Source organism: Anoplopoma fimbria, chromosome 18 (genome assembly GCF_027596085.1).
Source record: "Anoplopoma fimbria isolate UVic2021 breed Golden Eagle Sablefish chromosome 18, Afim_UVic_2022, whole genome shotgun sequence".
NCBI lineage: Eukaryota > Metazoa > Chordata > Actinopteri > Perciformes > Anoplopomatidae > Anoplopoma > Anoplopoma fimbria.
The window spans coordinates 16,819,500-16,836,074 of record NC_072466.1 but is presented as its reverse complement, the minus strand read 5'-3'; the positions used below and the strand labels follow the sequence as shown (position 1 = coordinate 16,836,074).

Here is a 16,575-nt window from a genome sequence, read left to right as displayed (position 1 = left end):
CAGAAAACTAGAAAAAAAAAAAAAAAAAAAAAAAGCCATCTCAGAAAGGAGTCTAGGAGGCAGAGTTTCCTCCATTTAGGACTTATCATAATAAGAAAAGATTAAAGATGGCCTCTGTTTGGATACACAGTGCCGGAGATCTGCACATGTCCAAATACACACAACAGAGCTTTTCAGCTGAGCACAAAGTGGTTCTCACATCATACAACGTCAGAGGAGTTGGTGGGTGGAATGTTTCAGCTTGCATACTATCCCTCTAAACCTGCTCCATACGGTGCAGTATCTCTGTTAAAAAAGAAGAAAAAAAAACAAAGAACACAGGAAAGCCCTATTCTACTGAAGTAGCATCAGGCTGTAATGATGTTGACCTAATGCGAGGCGATGAGTTAGGTAGTTGACATTTACAGAAGAGGTTGATGTAATGTCCTAAAATCTGACTGTGAGGTCTGAGCTGCGTGCAACCCCCCCCCCAAAAAAACTACTGTCTCCAAGTTTCTAAGACACAAGAAAGATAAAAAACGAGAGAAACAATGAACCAAGAGAAAGGTTGAACTACCAGAGTAGTTCAATCAGGAAACATCAAACTAAATGTTCCCTGATGAAAATACTCCTCTGTGACTTCAGACCTTATCACCAAAAACTTCTGGTATAGTTTGTCAGACAGTTCTTTTGCATGATATTCAGATCATATGTGTAACTTTACATTAATTTAGTCATGTTAACAATGTTAAGAGCTAACGTCTCGGCAGGGTTTGTCCTTTTTCTGACTTCCCGATAAAAGTGTGTGCTCTGAGTAGAACATCTTTGTTTGCTAACAGAGGTCTGTTATCGCTGAGAGAGACAGTGTCCGACTGAGCAACAGTAGTCGACAGAAAACTGTTTGTGTGTTTAGCCAGTGGAGTGAAGTCTTCATCAGGGAAGGTAGAGGGAGAGGATGGGTCGAATCCTCCCCCCCCCAAAAAAAATAAAGAACACTCATTAAACAGGTTTGCAGGAGAACGTTTTTTTGCGACTCAACCCATCCCGTTTCGTCACGACAGCTTTTAAAGGAATCAACCATCACATATTTGTTAGGAACTTCTATCCCTTAAAGCCTCTACGTAGATGTCATTATATAGGAACATTTTTGAAAAGCGTGTTTTTTTTTGTTGCTGTGACTACGGGACCCGTAGTTACATTTGGACCAAATGTTGATGCAGGCTCGGTACCGTTGGCATCACCAGAGGTCCCGTCGTCACAGCGAAAAAACACGGTTTAAGGTATCATTATGCTTTTCCTTTTTAAATACAATGGTTAAAAACACATGTACTGTCTGACACATTTTTTTGACAGTATTGTACATACATAAGAATTTAAAAAAAGAGGGGAAAGCAAGAGAAGACGGCTAAATAGCTCTCTGGAGGCCACAAGAAAAAGCAAAGCGATCAAACCTTTTATTTTCTCCCCTTCCCTTAGGAAAGTAGCGTGGCTTCTTGTAGCGCAGAATGGGATGCTGAAGGATGAGCATAGATCCTAGTTATATTTCATAATCAATTGCTTTAAAAATGTCTTTCCACATTTCAGAAGATGGTATACCTGCCTCCTCCACTGCAACATGTAGCGGTATTACAATATCATGACGCCGGAAATAATAATCTCCCATGAACTGACGTTATTAGGATGTAAAAATTTAAATTTTAAAACCTGGATCCAATCACATTATACATGAGTCCTGCTGTTCTGAGTAATTACACTTTGTTTTCTTTTTTAGAGGAAAGCAGTTACAAGAGAAGAGAGTGAGCTCATCCCCAAGTCTTGTCCTTCTGTACTGTACAATACTACCCGTCTGCATGGTGCACATGGCAAACAACACTGATAGGCCGAGAGAAATAGCATGAAAGACAGAGAGAGAGAGAGAGCGAAAGAGAGAGAGAGAACCCAACGGGGCTCTGTATTCACAGCTGCTGAGGTGAGGGGTAAAATGTGACGGACAGACAGTTAAATAATCATAACAGTCTCTTTTTCTTATACTTTGAAAAAAAAAAAAATACAAATAAAACCTCCTCCCGGTGGGGGAGAAAGACACGCAAGTTCCAAACTGAGCAGCATCCCGTCTGTCTTCCATACATCCATCCATCCATCCATCAATCCAATCCATTCTGTCTGTTGTCAAAGCTTGTTCTGATGATCTTGAAGAAGAAGAAGATGATGATGATGATGATGACGGTGAGAGCAGAAGATTTATTTAAACAAACAATTCAACCCAAAAAAAAAAAAAAACAGAAGACGTTAATAGAATAATATGTAGAAGAAGCTGAGCTTGGGAAAAGCTCAAACTTCCACCAGGCACCGTAGCTGATAGAGAGAGACAGTCACAGAACCAGCTGATACTGAGCTTCTATCCCACAATGCCACAGAGGTCTGAAACCTTAACATTCCCACATCGCTGAGAAACAGGTAGAGGAAAACGACAAAACAAACAAACAAACAAAATAATAAAAATAAAAAAAGCCAGAGGTGCTGCTGTGTGGGATACCCCCACACTTAAAATGATGAGCTCAGCTGTACGCTGCAACTCATGCTCCCAAGATGCACTGCTCGCTGCTGCGACGACGGCCTGACAGAAACCGTCCCATCAGGAAAAAAACAAGAACAAAACAAAACAAAACAAAAAGGAGGCCGGCCCTGATTTGACAGTGACGACAACTTGGCAAATCTACAATGATGTCGCAGTTGTTTTCTTGGGTCAGGAAGCAGGAAGTAGGTCACCGAGGAATGAGCAGCAAGACAACACTGCCTTTAAATAGGCTGAGGCAGACAGACAGGTTGTCAGACAGATTAGACAGGCAGGTTTAAATACACTGCTGCTCCTTCTGACTTGAGTGTTTTTTTTTTTTTTTTTTTTTTTAAGTACTGGGCGGTAGAACAACCAGCCCCGATCCCCTGCGCGCAGCAGCGGTTTTGGCCTTGAAACTCCACTGACGAGCCAAACCGCTCCGCGCCTACTCGTGTGGTGGTCCAAACATCCATCCATCCATCCGAAAAAGGTGAGACAGAGACAGCAATGGGGTCTGGTGCACTGACCTCCGTGGAGGAGGCGTAGAAGTGAGAAGTAGAGGTGGAGAACAGGAGAGCTGAAGGGGCCGTGGGGGGTCACTCCGTGAGCAGCTGCTGGAGGAGGCTCTTCTGCTGGGCCTGGTTGTTCTGGGGGCCCTGCGGCACGCCGGGGCCCTTCTGGGAGGCTGCTGCTCCGATGGAGCCCTGGTTCAGGTAGGATTCCCCACCGACCAGGTTCACCGTGCACTGGACGTCCGCGAACACCTGAACCTGCTGCACCTACAGGACCAGAAGCAACAATGATGCAGGGACAGAAATGAAAAATTCAATGATTTAGAGCCTTGTCTTCATAAGAGCCCGACAGATCACAGATTTTGGGGGTTGATACCAATATCCATATGAAAGAATCAGCAAATACTTGTTCAGTATAGCCAAACATTCTAAAAAGTCAAAATATTCTGCGCTCGACTTCACCACACTACAGACTTTATAGGTCATAGTCGCTGCGGTAGTGGGCCAATCACACGTTGCATTAAATCTGAGATTGTCATGGTTATTGGCTGCAAGCAGAACAATACAAATAGTCGTGTTATTCTATATCTGGACAAAAAAAGATCAGTTGAAGGTATCGTCTGACTGGAGAAGTTTCGATACTACTTAGTACTCGGTTATTTGGTCCGATACCGAGCCCTGTTAAAATCTTAAATTTCTGTTCTGAAATTGACTCATCTTCTGATATATACACAGTATACACTAACATATCTGTCATATGCTGATAAAATAGGCCGTGCTGTTGTATTGGTTGAGCTCTAGTATTTTTGCTGTTGAATATGAAATTGAGGTTTGAAGAAGAAAAAAAAACCTAAGCCACATTGAGAGAAACAGAAAAGTAACTTCAACCATCTACATCTAAAGCTAAACAGCGCACATAACGCATGATTTTCTTTCCTTGGATTTAGAACAAACAAGCAACACCATAGTGACATCACTTACAATAGGCTGTATGTCGAGGTAGAAGGATATAATAAAAACAAACTTATTTAAAGTGAAATTATATTTGACTTAAAACGCACCACAAAGTCAGGTCGTTGGATGGAAAAGAAATACGAGACAGCAACCCATCAGGACAATAAAGTCCTGGAGCTTGGAAGTCACTAACCTGCTGGTCGCTACACACCGAACCGACGTTGCTGAGGTTACTGTTGCTCATGCCAACCGGCTGCCCCATGGGAGATAATGAGCCGACACCACCCGAGCCCCCGGCCATGGAGACGGTGATGCTCATGTTGTTGTAAACCCCCTGCTGGCCAAAAGCCTGTCCTGCACTCTGTCCTGACTGACTGAACAGGCTGCAGTGTGCAGAAATGATGAGAGAAGACAGCACATTAGAATGAGGAACACGCAGAAGTGTCTCATGTAAATATATCAATGCAATAAACAGGTGATTTTAACCCGATGTAGACGTTTCAGCCGTGTACACTTCCTTACCTGTTGCTTCCCATGCCGGTCTGTTGCCAGCTCTTCATTTCTGGTGACTGGTAGCCAGGGGGTGGGGCTTGTTGAAGCAAAGGACTCTGGGAGGTGGTGTTTTGAGGTGACAACAATGGGCTTGTCGGGCTCATGTCAGCAGGGAAAGATGGGTCTTGCTGGGCGATAGCTTTAAAAGAGGAAAAGCAACAAAAGTTAGGTCAGTTACATAGTTTAAACTTTTTTTTATTTACTTTGAAAAAAAATATGAAGACACACCTGGCAATTTTTCAGATTTTTTATTTTTAGCTGTGCTTGTAACTGGTCATTGGATAAGTACTTCTTATAATGTTCTACTTTTTGCTCTAAGCATTATTGAGCATTTTGACCCAACTCATAAACACTGCTCTTACACTGTCATCTTTAAGTACTGGTACTAATAAAATGGGGTATAGTACCCTTTTAAACATCAGTGTTTTTGCGATATCTTTCTAGTATCTGTGTAGCGTCAGTCTGGTCTGGTCTCAGCACGTTTCCTTGAACTCACCAGACCCTCCGAACTGCTGAAACAGGCCCTGCGGCAGTGTAGAGCTCACGGTGCTGCTGAACTGGCCCTGCACGCCGGCCATCAGCGCCTGGTTATTCAGGGGGACTCTGACGGGCAGTTTGCTGTCCAGAGGGCCCCCGGTCATGGGGCTGAAGTGACTCGTTGAGGTAGGGGATTTTCCCGTCAAAGGATTGTACCCTGGTGGGAAGTTGAACTGCTGCTGTTGTTGTTGTTGTTGTTGTTGAGGTGTTGATGGTGGACCTTTTGGGACTCTGGCTGTTCCGGTGGGCCCCGCAGCTCCGGTCGGAGCACCTGCCATGTTCTGTCTCATCAGCATGACCTTCTGCTGGAAAAGCTGGCGCTGGCGGTGCTGGATGCTGAAGAGTTCCCTCTGCCGCTGGGCCAGCATCTGGGCATTCAGCGGAGGCTGCTGTGAAAAATGATGTAGAAGAGCATGTTACAGAGAAATTGTTCCCCTATTTTTTTAAGTAAATATCCATGACTCCTCGTTATTCAAGAGGTCATTTGTACACAGAGAACAGTACCTACAGGAATGAGAAAGACAAATTTAGGCTTCTGAGAGTTTATTAAGCTACCTTAAGGCTAATGTAACACTAATTCAGAAACAACAGTTAAGAGGAATGATGTAACAAGAAAGCAAAATAAAAATGTAATTTTGCCCTAATAAAAAGTCTTAGCTTTAATAAGAGATTATATTTAAGGTTGGACATTTACAGTAGAAAAACAATAACCAATTTTATTTTATTATTATAATTGTTGTATTAATCTACACTGAAACACAATAATCCAACCCATTACTGAATTTAGTTGCATACTTGCAGTCTTTAAATAAAGCTACACACTTCTCTAACTGAAAATGCATTGACAGATTTTTGCCCTCTTGGGGCAGCGTAACAAGATGTAAACACAAAGTTGACATATTTTTATTCTTTCAGTTGGTATGGAGCTCAACTTCGCTGCACATCTGGTGTATCCGAACCAAAATTTGCATTTATCTGGAGTCGTGTTTCTGGCCACATGATGAATATTGAGTCATAAATAGTCACTATTCATTCATTTACTCCTGAGGTAAATATCTGCCTTTTTAGCTACTAAATGCTCCACTTTGTTCTCCAGTTAGTCGCTAACTTAAAGTTTCTTTTTTACTAAAAACAACTGCAATCTGCTGATGGAAACGACGCAAATGAAAGTGGTGAACCAGGCAATAAAACAAAAATAACCATTGAAGAGATGATGAAATTCTCCATAGAGCTGATAATTATCTCCCTGCACATAGTTATTTGATCAGTTGTGAATAAAGAAATATTAATTCTAGCAGAAATTTAATCTACGTAGACAAATTATTTTGGTAGTCCTTCCTGCTCTATAGAAAAAAAGGCTGAGCCGAGATTCAGTTGCTTCCACTGTGACTCACCTGTGAGGGCATTTGAGGTTGTTGAACCCCCTGACGGAGCCCTAGGTTCACATGCTGGGCTCCTCCAGGAAACAAATTCATGCCCGCCATCCTGTTCTGGAGCTGAGACGAAGGGACAGAGAAACAGAACATTAAGCAGGGGTCAGACAGGTGAGGAAGGATGAGCAAGGAGGGGATGTTCATAAAGTGAAGAGAGGGCAGGATGTAATAAGACAGATGAAAAAATGAGATCATCAACCAAAAAAATGGAAATAGAAAAAGAAGACAGTGAGGGAGATGAGTTGAATATAAGTGATGATGGAGAAAAAGGAAGTGGAGAGCTCTTTTAAGAGCACTGCAATCAATATTGAGAAAATGAAATCAGATGAATTATTATGATATATGAGGATTCAGGCTAACACAAAAAGCTTCAAGTCAATACTTCCTGCTATTCATTACATCTTAGTATTTGTCATTCACAGCCAGGAGTAATTGAGTAGTGATGCACCGATTTGTAATTTTCTTGCTTCATTGAAGCCTGATCTGCCGATTTGATTTTCTTTATAAGAACAGCTCCAGACTAACTTTTTTCACCACCGACCTATTCAATTGTTTCAATATTCAATGTAAATAAAAAACAATTCTAAACGTTACCATTTTACCTTACCAACTATAGAAGCAATTTGCATAAAATTACACAATTCAAATGAATAGGAAATAAACGATTGTACTTTTATTTAAATACTTGTTTTGATAAAAAAAGAAAATCGTGACATAAGTAGTTTTAATCATGTATTATAAGCTAGAGGTAGTGTAGGGGAGTTAAACAGGTCAACATTCTCTCCCTAGTATCTATTTTAAATTGCTGTGAAAAAGTGTCCTTCAAACAACTGCATTTATTCAAGTTTCTTGCCAAAAACTACAATTTACAAGATTACATTTTAACTCATTATAATAAGAGTTATAATTAATAGTTAAAATTTCTTCCAATACTCAGTTTTACTGAGTAGTGCTTGAACACATTTACGGTCATTGTCAACCAGATCAGCTGCCTATTGATTGTTTCATCTCTAATCATGAGTAAAGCGGTTGTGGTATACAAAAGCACTGAGAGCAAAGAAAGTTTTAAAAACAACGTCTCCCTTTCTCAATTTTTTTTAATAGATTTGATATTATAGTTTTGTTAGCAGCCCTTGAATCAAATGTGAACAAAGTACACCTTATAAGACATGACTGTACACATTAAAGAAAGTATGTTGCAAAAGCAACTCAAGCAGCAACATCTTACATCCCGAATGGAATAAAGTCCGAATGAAAAACTAAACGAGACGAACCACCACCTCCATGTCCTCACCTGCTGTGGGCCCTGTAGCCTCTGCTGCAGCTGCAGCCTCAGTTGGTTGGGTGGCAGTCTGAGTTGAGTGCCAATCCCCTGCGGTCGCGGCATGCCCGGCCTCAGCCCTATGCCTGTCGTCCCGCCGGGGAAAGCCCCCCGGGGGGCTCCAAACCCAAGACCCTGTTGCCCCACCACCGCGGCCAGCTCTGGAGTAAACTGAGCTTGTGGGGTTGGTGTAAATTGCGACGGGTACGTGGGAAGTTTAGGGTCCATGGAACCTGGGGTGGCAGTGGATTGCTGTGTTGGGAAGGTTTGTGGCAATAGGTCAAAACAGCCACCCTGGGAAGTGGCAGATAAAAATAGGACAAGGTATTAATAATTTGTTTCTTTAATATAAATGTAATATGCCAACAATAGAAAAACAACCGTTTGCTACAATCAGCATGCTGAATTATTGTTTTGTAAAAAAAGATCTATTGGTTCTATGTAAAAGAGATTTACAGACGGCCCTACTGCCCTCTCCCTCCATGGCAACTCTATTGTTTAAGTTTCAGCCCTGTATAACAGCCGATATATACATTCTGAACAGGCTGTAATCTGAAGCCAAAATAAAATTGGAAGTATGTGGTCAGGACAGCAGAACTGGAGTAAAGTTGTGTTAAATTTCTGTTTTACTTGAAAGCAGTCCAGCAGTGTTTTTGCCAAAAGCAGCTAAATGATGATTCACAGATCTTAAAATGTTATATGAAGTGCCCCTTCCTAACTGCGCTAATGCTCACTACACTCTATATACCTCATGAAAATCTGTTGCCCAGCTCTCTCAAGTATCAAAATCTTTAAATCACACACTTGCCTGCACCAGTTTGTCAATACCCAGGGCCTTATCCAGCTCAGCCAGTTCACTCTCATCAGTCCCACTGAGGAAGGAGACGAGCTGCTCTAACAGAGCTTTCTCATCGTTCCGGCCCTCGGGTGTGGTCGGAGGGCCCAGCACTTCATCCAGCGTACAGGGCACACACTGCCTGCTCACACAGAGAAACATTGTACATTATCACCTGCACCACACTGGAGTGATGCATTCAAATTCTAAATCAGCACTTGAATGCTGCCCAGTTTTTCTTTTGCATACATTGTGTTTAAACCTGGTATTTCTGCAAAGTTGCTATAGATTTAAGACTAAACTGTTAGTGTAACCAAATATTTAGGCTGCACTAATAGAACCAGAATTAAACTTCCAGTGGTGGAAAATATCACAGGTTCGGCGGGTGGTTGTTTTAGAAAGTGACACAGCAGCGTTACGAGTAAGTCATTAACAACGTAAAGAAACAATTGTGCTAATATAACACATATACTTGGCAGTCTGTTGGTTCGTTTGGGTGGTCGAGTACCGCACACTTTTGCAGATTGGCTCTCATAAATGGTCTGGTGGGTGCAGTAATTACAAAACCCTGACCAGTGCATCACTACTGCATGGGATTGTTTCTGACTCGTTTGATTCCTTTTTTTTTTTTAAATTCACATTCTGGTTTTATCCTAAGTAATATTTTTCTTCAAACCATATTAGTTGGCATCAACCTTTAAAAAAAAAAAAAAAAAAAAAAAAATTTCACTGTGGTCCAAAAACTTTTTCCCCCTGCTTGCCGCACACAAAGGGAGGCCTGTCCATGTATCACCGCAGCGGTCTAGCTGCAATCTAGGAGAACCATAAATTACCTTTGTATAACTACGACGACAAGCATTCAAAGCTTCGCTTGAAAACCTCAACAGAAGCTTTACATGTAAAAATAACATCCGGTAAAGCCCTGTAAATGACAAAAGATGGGTTGTGGTAAGTACAGTAATGCTTACTCTTGTGGTGATGCCAAGGGAGCTTGTAAAGGTGTTCCAAGACCATCAAAGGACAAGGTGTCAGACAGAGACAGAGACAGAGGCTGGAACTGAGAGTCTCCCACATCCATCTTGGATAGGCCTAAACAGATTTTAACAGTTTGATTGCAATTAACACCTTAGAATTCTTTTATTATTAATTTAATTCATGAACAGTGTTTTTTATACGTTATATCACATGTGGGGTTATATATGTAACAGAACACAGTCTAACCACACCCAATGGTGATGTTAAGTATGGTAATTTATGTAGGAGCATTGAAACCTAGATAGAGGTCAGCTTAACAATGCTTTACTGCTACAGAAGATTTAGTATCAAATTTCTACCAGAGACATCATTTTTCTGAAAAATGACTAACTGCAACCTGTTATGTGTGTGTGTATTATGTTTTCTTGCATACCAGTGCTTGAACTGAAAGGGTTGTTAACTTCTGCCTCTGGGAAGAGGCTGCTGTCTTTGGGGGTCTGGAAGGACTCTCCCTGGCCCTGGTTCTGGGTCTGGCTTGGAGTAGGGGGGCTGCAGAAATCAAAGGTTGACTGACTCTGGAGGCTGCAGCCGGAGGGTGCGCCGCCATCACTGATTCCTGGAAAACAAACGCATGCACATAGAAAATTAGGTAAAACAGATAAAAAATCCTTTATTGTTATATATTGATACACAGACTCCAACGTTATGACATTCTGCACTGTTGAACTATTTTGGTTATGGTATGTATGGTCTGTTGCAGTAGCAACTAGGGGGCACACAGACTTACTATGTGTAGGTAAATAAATGAATGACTAAATATAGGAAGGTTTCTGGGTCATACAAATATACTTGATACTACTACAACTAAATATAAGAAAAAAGAGGAGGATTTTCTTTTTGCATTTGCAGAATAAAACTTAAAACTCTTCTGATTATTTTCCCTTATCCATGGCTCTGAAAGTCTTCTTTTCCATTTCCATAGGTAATATGTAGGTAGTTTATTATTATTATTCTTCTGCATGACCTCCCTCCCCCTTCCTGCTAAGTTGTAACGTTACCTCTATTAGGAGTACCAGGAGGCTCTCTCTTCACATTTACGTTGCGAGAAGTGCTGGTCTCGCCAGGCTGGAGCTGAGTGGGGGACTGCAGTTTGAGCTGGGGAGAAGGGGAGTGGAGCTGGGGCGACGGAGATTGCAACTGGGAAAGGGACTGGGGCTGGGACAGGGGGGACTGGAGCTGTGACTGGGGGGACTGGAGTTGAGCTGGGGGCTGGGAGGCCGGAGAGTGGAGTTGTGGGCCTCCTCCAGCGGTCGTTGAATCCTCGCTGCTCTGTTTGGCCCCACTTGGGCCTCTCAGGCCAGGCAGCAGCTGGGTGAGAGGGTCCATGTCAACAGGGCCACCGGACGTCTGAGGGCGGGAAATGGGGAGCAGAGCGAAAACAAATGAAGAGGAAAAGTGATGAGGAAAAAGACAGGATGGAAGAATGAATGGCGTTAAATGATAAAGAATTAAATAATGATGGGTGGCAGACAATCAGTGACAGGGAGACAGGCCGAGACAGTTGCTGGCTGTTGACAGGGGCCCACACAGTGTAAGTCTGCTGAATGCATGTTTAACCTAGCTTAATTAACATTACACTGCTGTCACAGGTCAATTGTTTGTCATGTTGGTGTGTATTAAGTACATTCTCTGGCCTAGTTCGAGTTATTACTGATCACAACGACATCGACAACAACGGTACCGTGGAGTCTCGGCTGTCCCTGCGACTGTCTCGGCGGTTCTCTCCGACGGGGCTGGATTTTGGGCTGACGCATGCTGAGCTGGTGCACACTCCCGCAGGTTTGGACGAACCTCCTGCTGCAACGGTGGAGCCAGCACAGGCCACTCCATCCACGCTGGCTCTCTTCTCCACTTTTACCCTCACTGTCTGCAGGCTGAGAGCAGATGGAGGTGGCAGGTCCCCCAAGTCCTATGAAAACAAATTGCTTTTCCTGTTAGTAGTTTTCATGGCATCATGATGACTCATGAGGACAAATAATATGAAATTTTACTGGGCAGAACAATGGAGATGTATTATTTATTAAGTCAATAATAGATACTTCACTTACATAGATCAAGACTAACAAAATGAATTTTAGTAACGTGCCATGAAGAGATTTTCACAATTTTTTGTTTCGATTGTGTATTTTTTTAAAACAGACAAAAAAAAAAAAGACTCCCTAATACATACAAATGAAATTAAAATAATCAAGAAACGCAAAGGGAATAAACAATAGTCACCTTTTCGTCTGTGTCCAGGAGAAATCGGAGTAGTTGATGGTCCTGTGGCTCTCTGGAGCTGGACTTTGGAGGTGCTGCGGTCAGAGCCGGACTAGCAGGCGGCTCCCTCTTGATCTCAACGTCGTTTTTGTTTAGTCCTTCCTCGGTGGTGTTCGAGGCATCGCTGGGACTGGTGTCCTGGAGCAGCCGGTGCAGGATCTTATGCCGCTGTGTCAGAGTACTGTGAGCGGCAGGGCACTGAGGGGCAGGATGAGGGTTTGGAGGATGAGGTGATGAGGTGCAGTGGATTCTGTTGTTGTTGGACTCAACTCCTGTCCCATTGCTTTCCAGGAGCTGATTGAGTCTGGGGTTACCCAGCTGTGAGGCAGAAGGAAGAGGTACTTTAGCAGAGTCCTCTCCCCCTCCTTCTCCTCCCTCTGGCGGTTTTGCAGATGGCGGCCGAGTAGAGGGATCGGTGGGTGTACTGGCTTGTCTCTGAAGGACAGGAGAGGACAGGGAGAAGGACCCCGTTGACCCACCGCTGGCGCCGCTACCACCATCACCACCAGACTGCTGCCTGTTGAGGCTGCCTCCACTACTCAGTTCCCCGGCTGGGGAGTGGAGGCCTGGTGTGGAAGGAGAGAAGGGGTTCCCAGGTACCCGAGGGCTGCCACCTGACCCAGGACTGGCTCGTTGCATCCTGGGTGACATAAAAGAGGTAGGGGTGGCTGTGAGTGGGCTGCTCAAGGGGGAGGGGCTGTTGACCTGCTGGGTACAGGTCCGATTGGGTGTCAGGTAGCCTGTGGGTGTGGCTGGATTTTGTCCGTGGGGGGAGGTGTTGGTGTTGTTGGGGTGAAGGCCCGAGGTGGAGAGGCCTGAGCCTTGGGTCCAGTTGCTGCCGGGAGGAAGGGAAGGGGAGCGGGAGGGAGCCTGGGCAAGACTGCCAAGGGTCGGTGGAAGGCTGGGGTTAGTGTTTTCCTGAGAGCTAGCAGTGTTGTGTTCCCTGGAAGAAAAGAAAAAGATAAATGTGACCTGAGTAGAACATGTGGTGGAGGAAAAGGGGCTCCAAAATTCTGCTACCAAAAGGACCATACCTGTCAATAGTGTGAATGCCCATAATGAAGGGCTGAACGTCAGGGTTGGGTGGGCAGCAGAACTTGCAGCGGGTCTGAGCGCTGAGCGGGGTGCCATCACTTAACATGAAATGGTACAACGGGCTGATGGCGGTGCCGTGGGTCATCACTGATGGGGATAACAACACATGGACACACAGGAGAAGAGAAAGAGGAAAGCACACGGTTTAGACTTTGGGCTCATCTCTTGTTTGTGTTAACTTTGGTTGGGATCACTTGAGCCACATTTGACATAAATTATATTAGAATGGTTTGGAAGTACGGTGGAAACCGCTTATATGGACCAAAATCTTGGGATAGAATCATTCCTATAAAAATGCAGTTTATCTAGTTTGCCTATAAAAATCAAGTAGTCCTCTTACAGTGTTCATTTTTGCTCTTTTCAAACATATATACAGGGAAACATTTTAAATCTATGTGAAGCTTATGTTAATAAAATGTTTGTTCTGTTTTTGTTTTGACTTTCTCCCATGATACTTTGTCTCACTGTAACCCCTCCGCTTCCCAGCTGGCTACCTGAGGCTTGTGATGCCTGCACATTGAAATCACGCAGGAAAAAGGAGGGGATTTTCTTTCAATAAAAAGCGTATGTGCACGGTGAAACAGCTGTGGTTGTAGCTGCCCTAATCAAGTGGATTTATAATGCCTTGTCATGTAAGGCCCCCAGAAAGAAGCTATGCTGATCCTCAACTGGATCTCTGCTGCCGCGGCACGGCGCAGGCAGCACATGCAGATGAACAGAGTCCATCACCCTCCATGCCGCTCACAAGGTGAGTGTGGAGCCCCTGCAAAGGGCGCCATTCATCTGCATGCACCGCTCCCGCTGCAGTGACATAGAGAATGGAAAAACCCAGCAAAGCCTCACTTAATGCGAGCCCTTAGTGATGGATGTGTTGTATCTCTGTTATGCTGTTCATTCTGTACACATGACATCTATTGCATTCTGTCCATCCTGGGAGAAGGATCCCTCCTCTGTCGCTCTCCCATAGGTTTCTTCCTTTTTTCTCCCTGTTAAAGGGGTTTTTTAGGGGAGTTTTTCCTGTGCCGATGTGAGGAAGGACAGAGGATGTCGCATGTGTACAGATTGTAAAGCCCTCTGAGGCAAATTTGTAATTTGTGATTCTGGGCTATACAAAATAAACTGAACTGAATTGAATTGGATGTGAAGCTGTCATTTCATAATTTTGTATTAATGTCATAAATATAAAAATCTCAGTTAAGATGGTAATCACTGTGAGACAACAAGAACAAAATCAGTTATAATAATCATCCGCTTATCGTGATCAATTTGACCACGACCGATGTGATCACTATAAGCTGTTTCCACTGTAGTTGCTGAAACTCTGGTAACCATGATAAAGCTGGCAGCGAGCGTGTCAATGATTTCTAGGAGTGAGGCTGAACAATCAATAGTGTCTACTCACCCTCATGCAGCAGCTTCTTGGCGTGGGAGGGCTCTTTGCCCTGCGTCTGAAAGAAGGCGTAAATGCACTTCCTGACCAGGTCCTCCCAGCCAGGCCGGCCTGTCGCCCGCAAAGCACTGGTTTCTATAGAGATGATCTTCCCTGGAGGAGAGCACCGCACACACACACACACACACACACACACACACACACACACACACACACACACACACACACACACACACACACACACACACACACACACACACACACACACACACACACACACACACACACACACACACACACACATACACACACACACACACGGTCAGTCTACACTGTTGGTCTACACAGATTTCAACATCTAGAGCTCAGATAATTGTTTTGTTGCTGCCGTTTGCCTCCTTCGTGTTGCAAGTTCAAAAAATGTACTACAGGAATGCACTCCTGTTTTTGTTTTGTCATGTTTTCTTGTGTAGTAAATGGGCTACAACTACAGTTCGTTGTGCAACCCTGTTTTGCATAATGACAATAAATGATCCTTGAATCTTTACCTGTGGGGTCCTGCTTCGTGATGAAAGACTCAGTGCTGAAAGGCTGGGCGCGAGGTATCCGACAGGCAATACAGATCAGGCAGCTCTGCAGGTCTGAGGAAAAGAAAAGACACAAGTGGTGAGGTTTGTGTGTGTGTTCGTGAGTGCGTGTGTGTGTTTGTTTGTCTCTGGTACTCTATGCCACAAACAAAAAAGGAAGAAAACACAACGGGTAAAAAGGAAGACTATGGATAAGTACCTCATACAACCCCACTTCAAAACACAAGAACTTTCCCTATAAGTTAACCATGCATGATACCACATGATCAAAGCTTCCCTCAACCCTCTAATTTACACAAAATACTAAATGTACATTTTTTATAATATCCCTCTCAGATACACACAGGTGGTAAACATGTATGACAACCTGTCAAAACTCAAAAATCTGATCTGATCATTTTGGTTTAAAAAAAAAGAAAAAAAAGGCCTTTTCAAAGAAAACGGTGAAACAAGATAGCAGAATAAAGATATCATATTATTATCAGTTTCCCTTGCTTATGTTCTCTATATTGATATTGGTTTGAATAACTGTACAATCTTAAGACTGAGCGCCTGCATACTGTGTTTACTCATTGTGTGTTTGTGTACCTTCTCCCTCCTCCTGCATGGTTCGTGGTTGGGACACGGTGAAACACTGCATGATCTCATATTGCTGCCGGGCCTCCGGATTTTCTGAATCCAGCTCGTCCGGCGGCCTCTTCAGCATGCGACAGTTAAAGGTGTGGCTGTTCCTTCGTCCAGGTTCCTGTGGCCACGGCACGCCGTTTACTGGACAGAGAGGACAATGAACACAAGAGTTTAGAATCCATGAGAACAATTTACTGTTGCAATCAACACTAAAATAAATATATCCCTCATATAGGGATATTTTTCAAAGTACTTGTGGATTATGTTCTTATTAGCTGTACACCGTTTATTTTAGAGTGATGCAATACACATTGCTGCCATTGGTTTCACACTATTCTACTGACTTACTGTTGGCGGTATTGCGCCAACAAATGTAGAAGTGCACAAGCGAAGCCAGGGAAGAAGAAGACTACGTGTTAGTAAACATGAACTCAGGCGCCAAACTTAAATACAAGGTTTGTAAATGTTTTATGAGGAAGTATACAGAAGTTTTTAAACACACAATACACTATTTAATGTGATATCTTGATGTACCCGTGTTAAGTTTTATAACACGTTTTTCTTTCCCTTGATTTTAAAAAATAAACCTGTTGGACATTCCTTTTTCGCTATCAATAATCTGTTTGCACTAGAATCTTTTTTGAGTCCTGAGGTCCGTTTCACAAAATTCGGAACATGAGATAATCTCCCCCTGCACTCGTTTTCGAACATAGCACTATTTTAATTAAACGGTATACTTGCAATTCATGCACAAGCTTGCAAATCTCTAGGACTCGCAAATACATGGTAAATAAACTGTGAAATGTGTTGCTGAATAATGCTCACGAATGGCTTTTGTGAAACGTGCACCTGTTGCACTGTAAAGCAGTTTTTTTATTTTGTTGTGAGACAAGTCCAACACA

The 16,575-nt window shown here is 43.2% G+C and overlaps 1 protein-coding gene across 1 annotated transcript in view; it reads right to left on the bottom strand.

Moving 5' to 3' along the window:
- Window positions 1-3,076: 3,076 nt before the first annotated feature.
- ncoa1 (nuclear receptor coactivator 1) overlaps window positions 3,077-16,575 on the bottom strand; it is a 45,177-nt gene continuing 31,678 nt past the window's right edge. The window contains exons 7-22 of the mRNA XM_054618447.1: window positions 15,635-15,814; window positions 15,008-15,100; window positions 14,472-14,612; window positions 13,009-13,156; window positions 11,936-12,917; window positions 11,397-11,624; window positions 10,714-11,062; window positions 10,089-10,271; window positions 9,649-9,769; window positions 8,654-8,822; window positions 7,819-8,139; window positions 6,486-6,587; window positions 5,051-5,480; window positions 4,525-4,693; window positions 4,196-4,385; window positions 3,077-3,315 (exon numbers count right to left, since the gene is read on the bottom strand). Coding sequence (XP_054474422.1) covers window positions 3,133-3,315; window positions 4,196-4,385; window positions 4,525-4,693; window positions 5,051-5,480; window positions 6,486-6,587; window positions 7,819-8,139; window positions 8,654-8,822; window positions 9,649-9,769; window positions 10,089-10,271; window positions 10,714-11,062; window positions 11,397-11,624; window positions 11,936-12,917; window positions 13,009-13,156; window positions 14,472-14,612; window positions 15,008-15,100; window positions 15,635-15,814 — 3,989 coding nt within the window. The 3' untranslated portion in view covers window positions 3,077-3,132. The remainder of the gene's footprint in view (window positions 3,316-4,195; window positions 4,386-4,524; window positions 4,694-5,050; window positions 5,481-6,485; window positions 6,588-7,818; window positions 8,140-8,653; window positions 8,823-9,648; window positions 9,770-10,088; window positions 10,272-10,713; window positions 11,063-11,396; window positions 11,625-11,935; window positions 12,918-13,008; window positions 13,157-14,471; window positions 14,613-15,007; window positions 15,101-15,634; window positions 15,815-16,575) is intronic.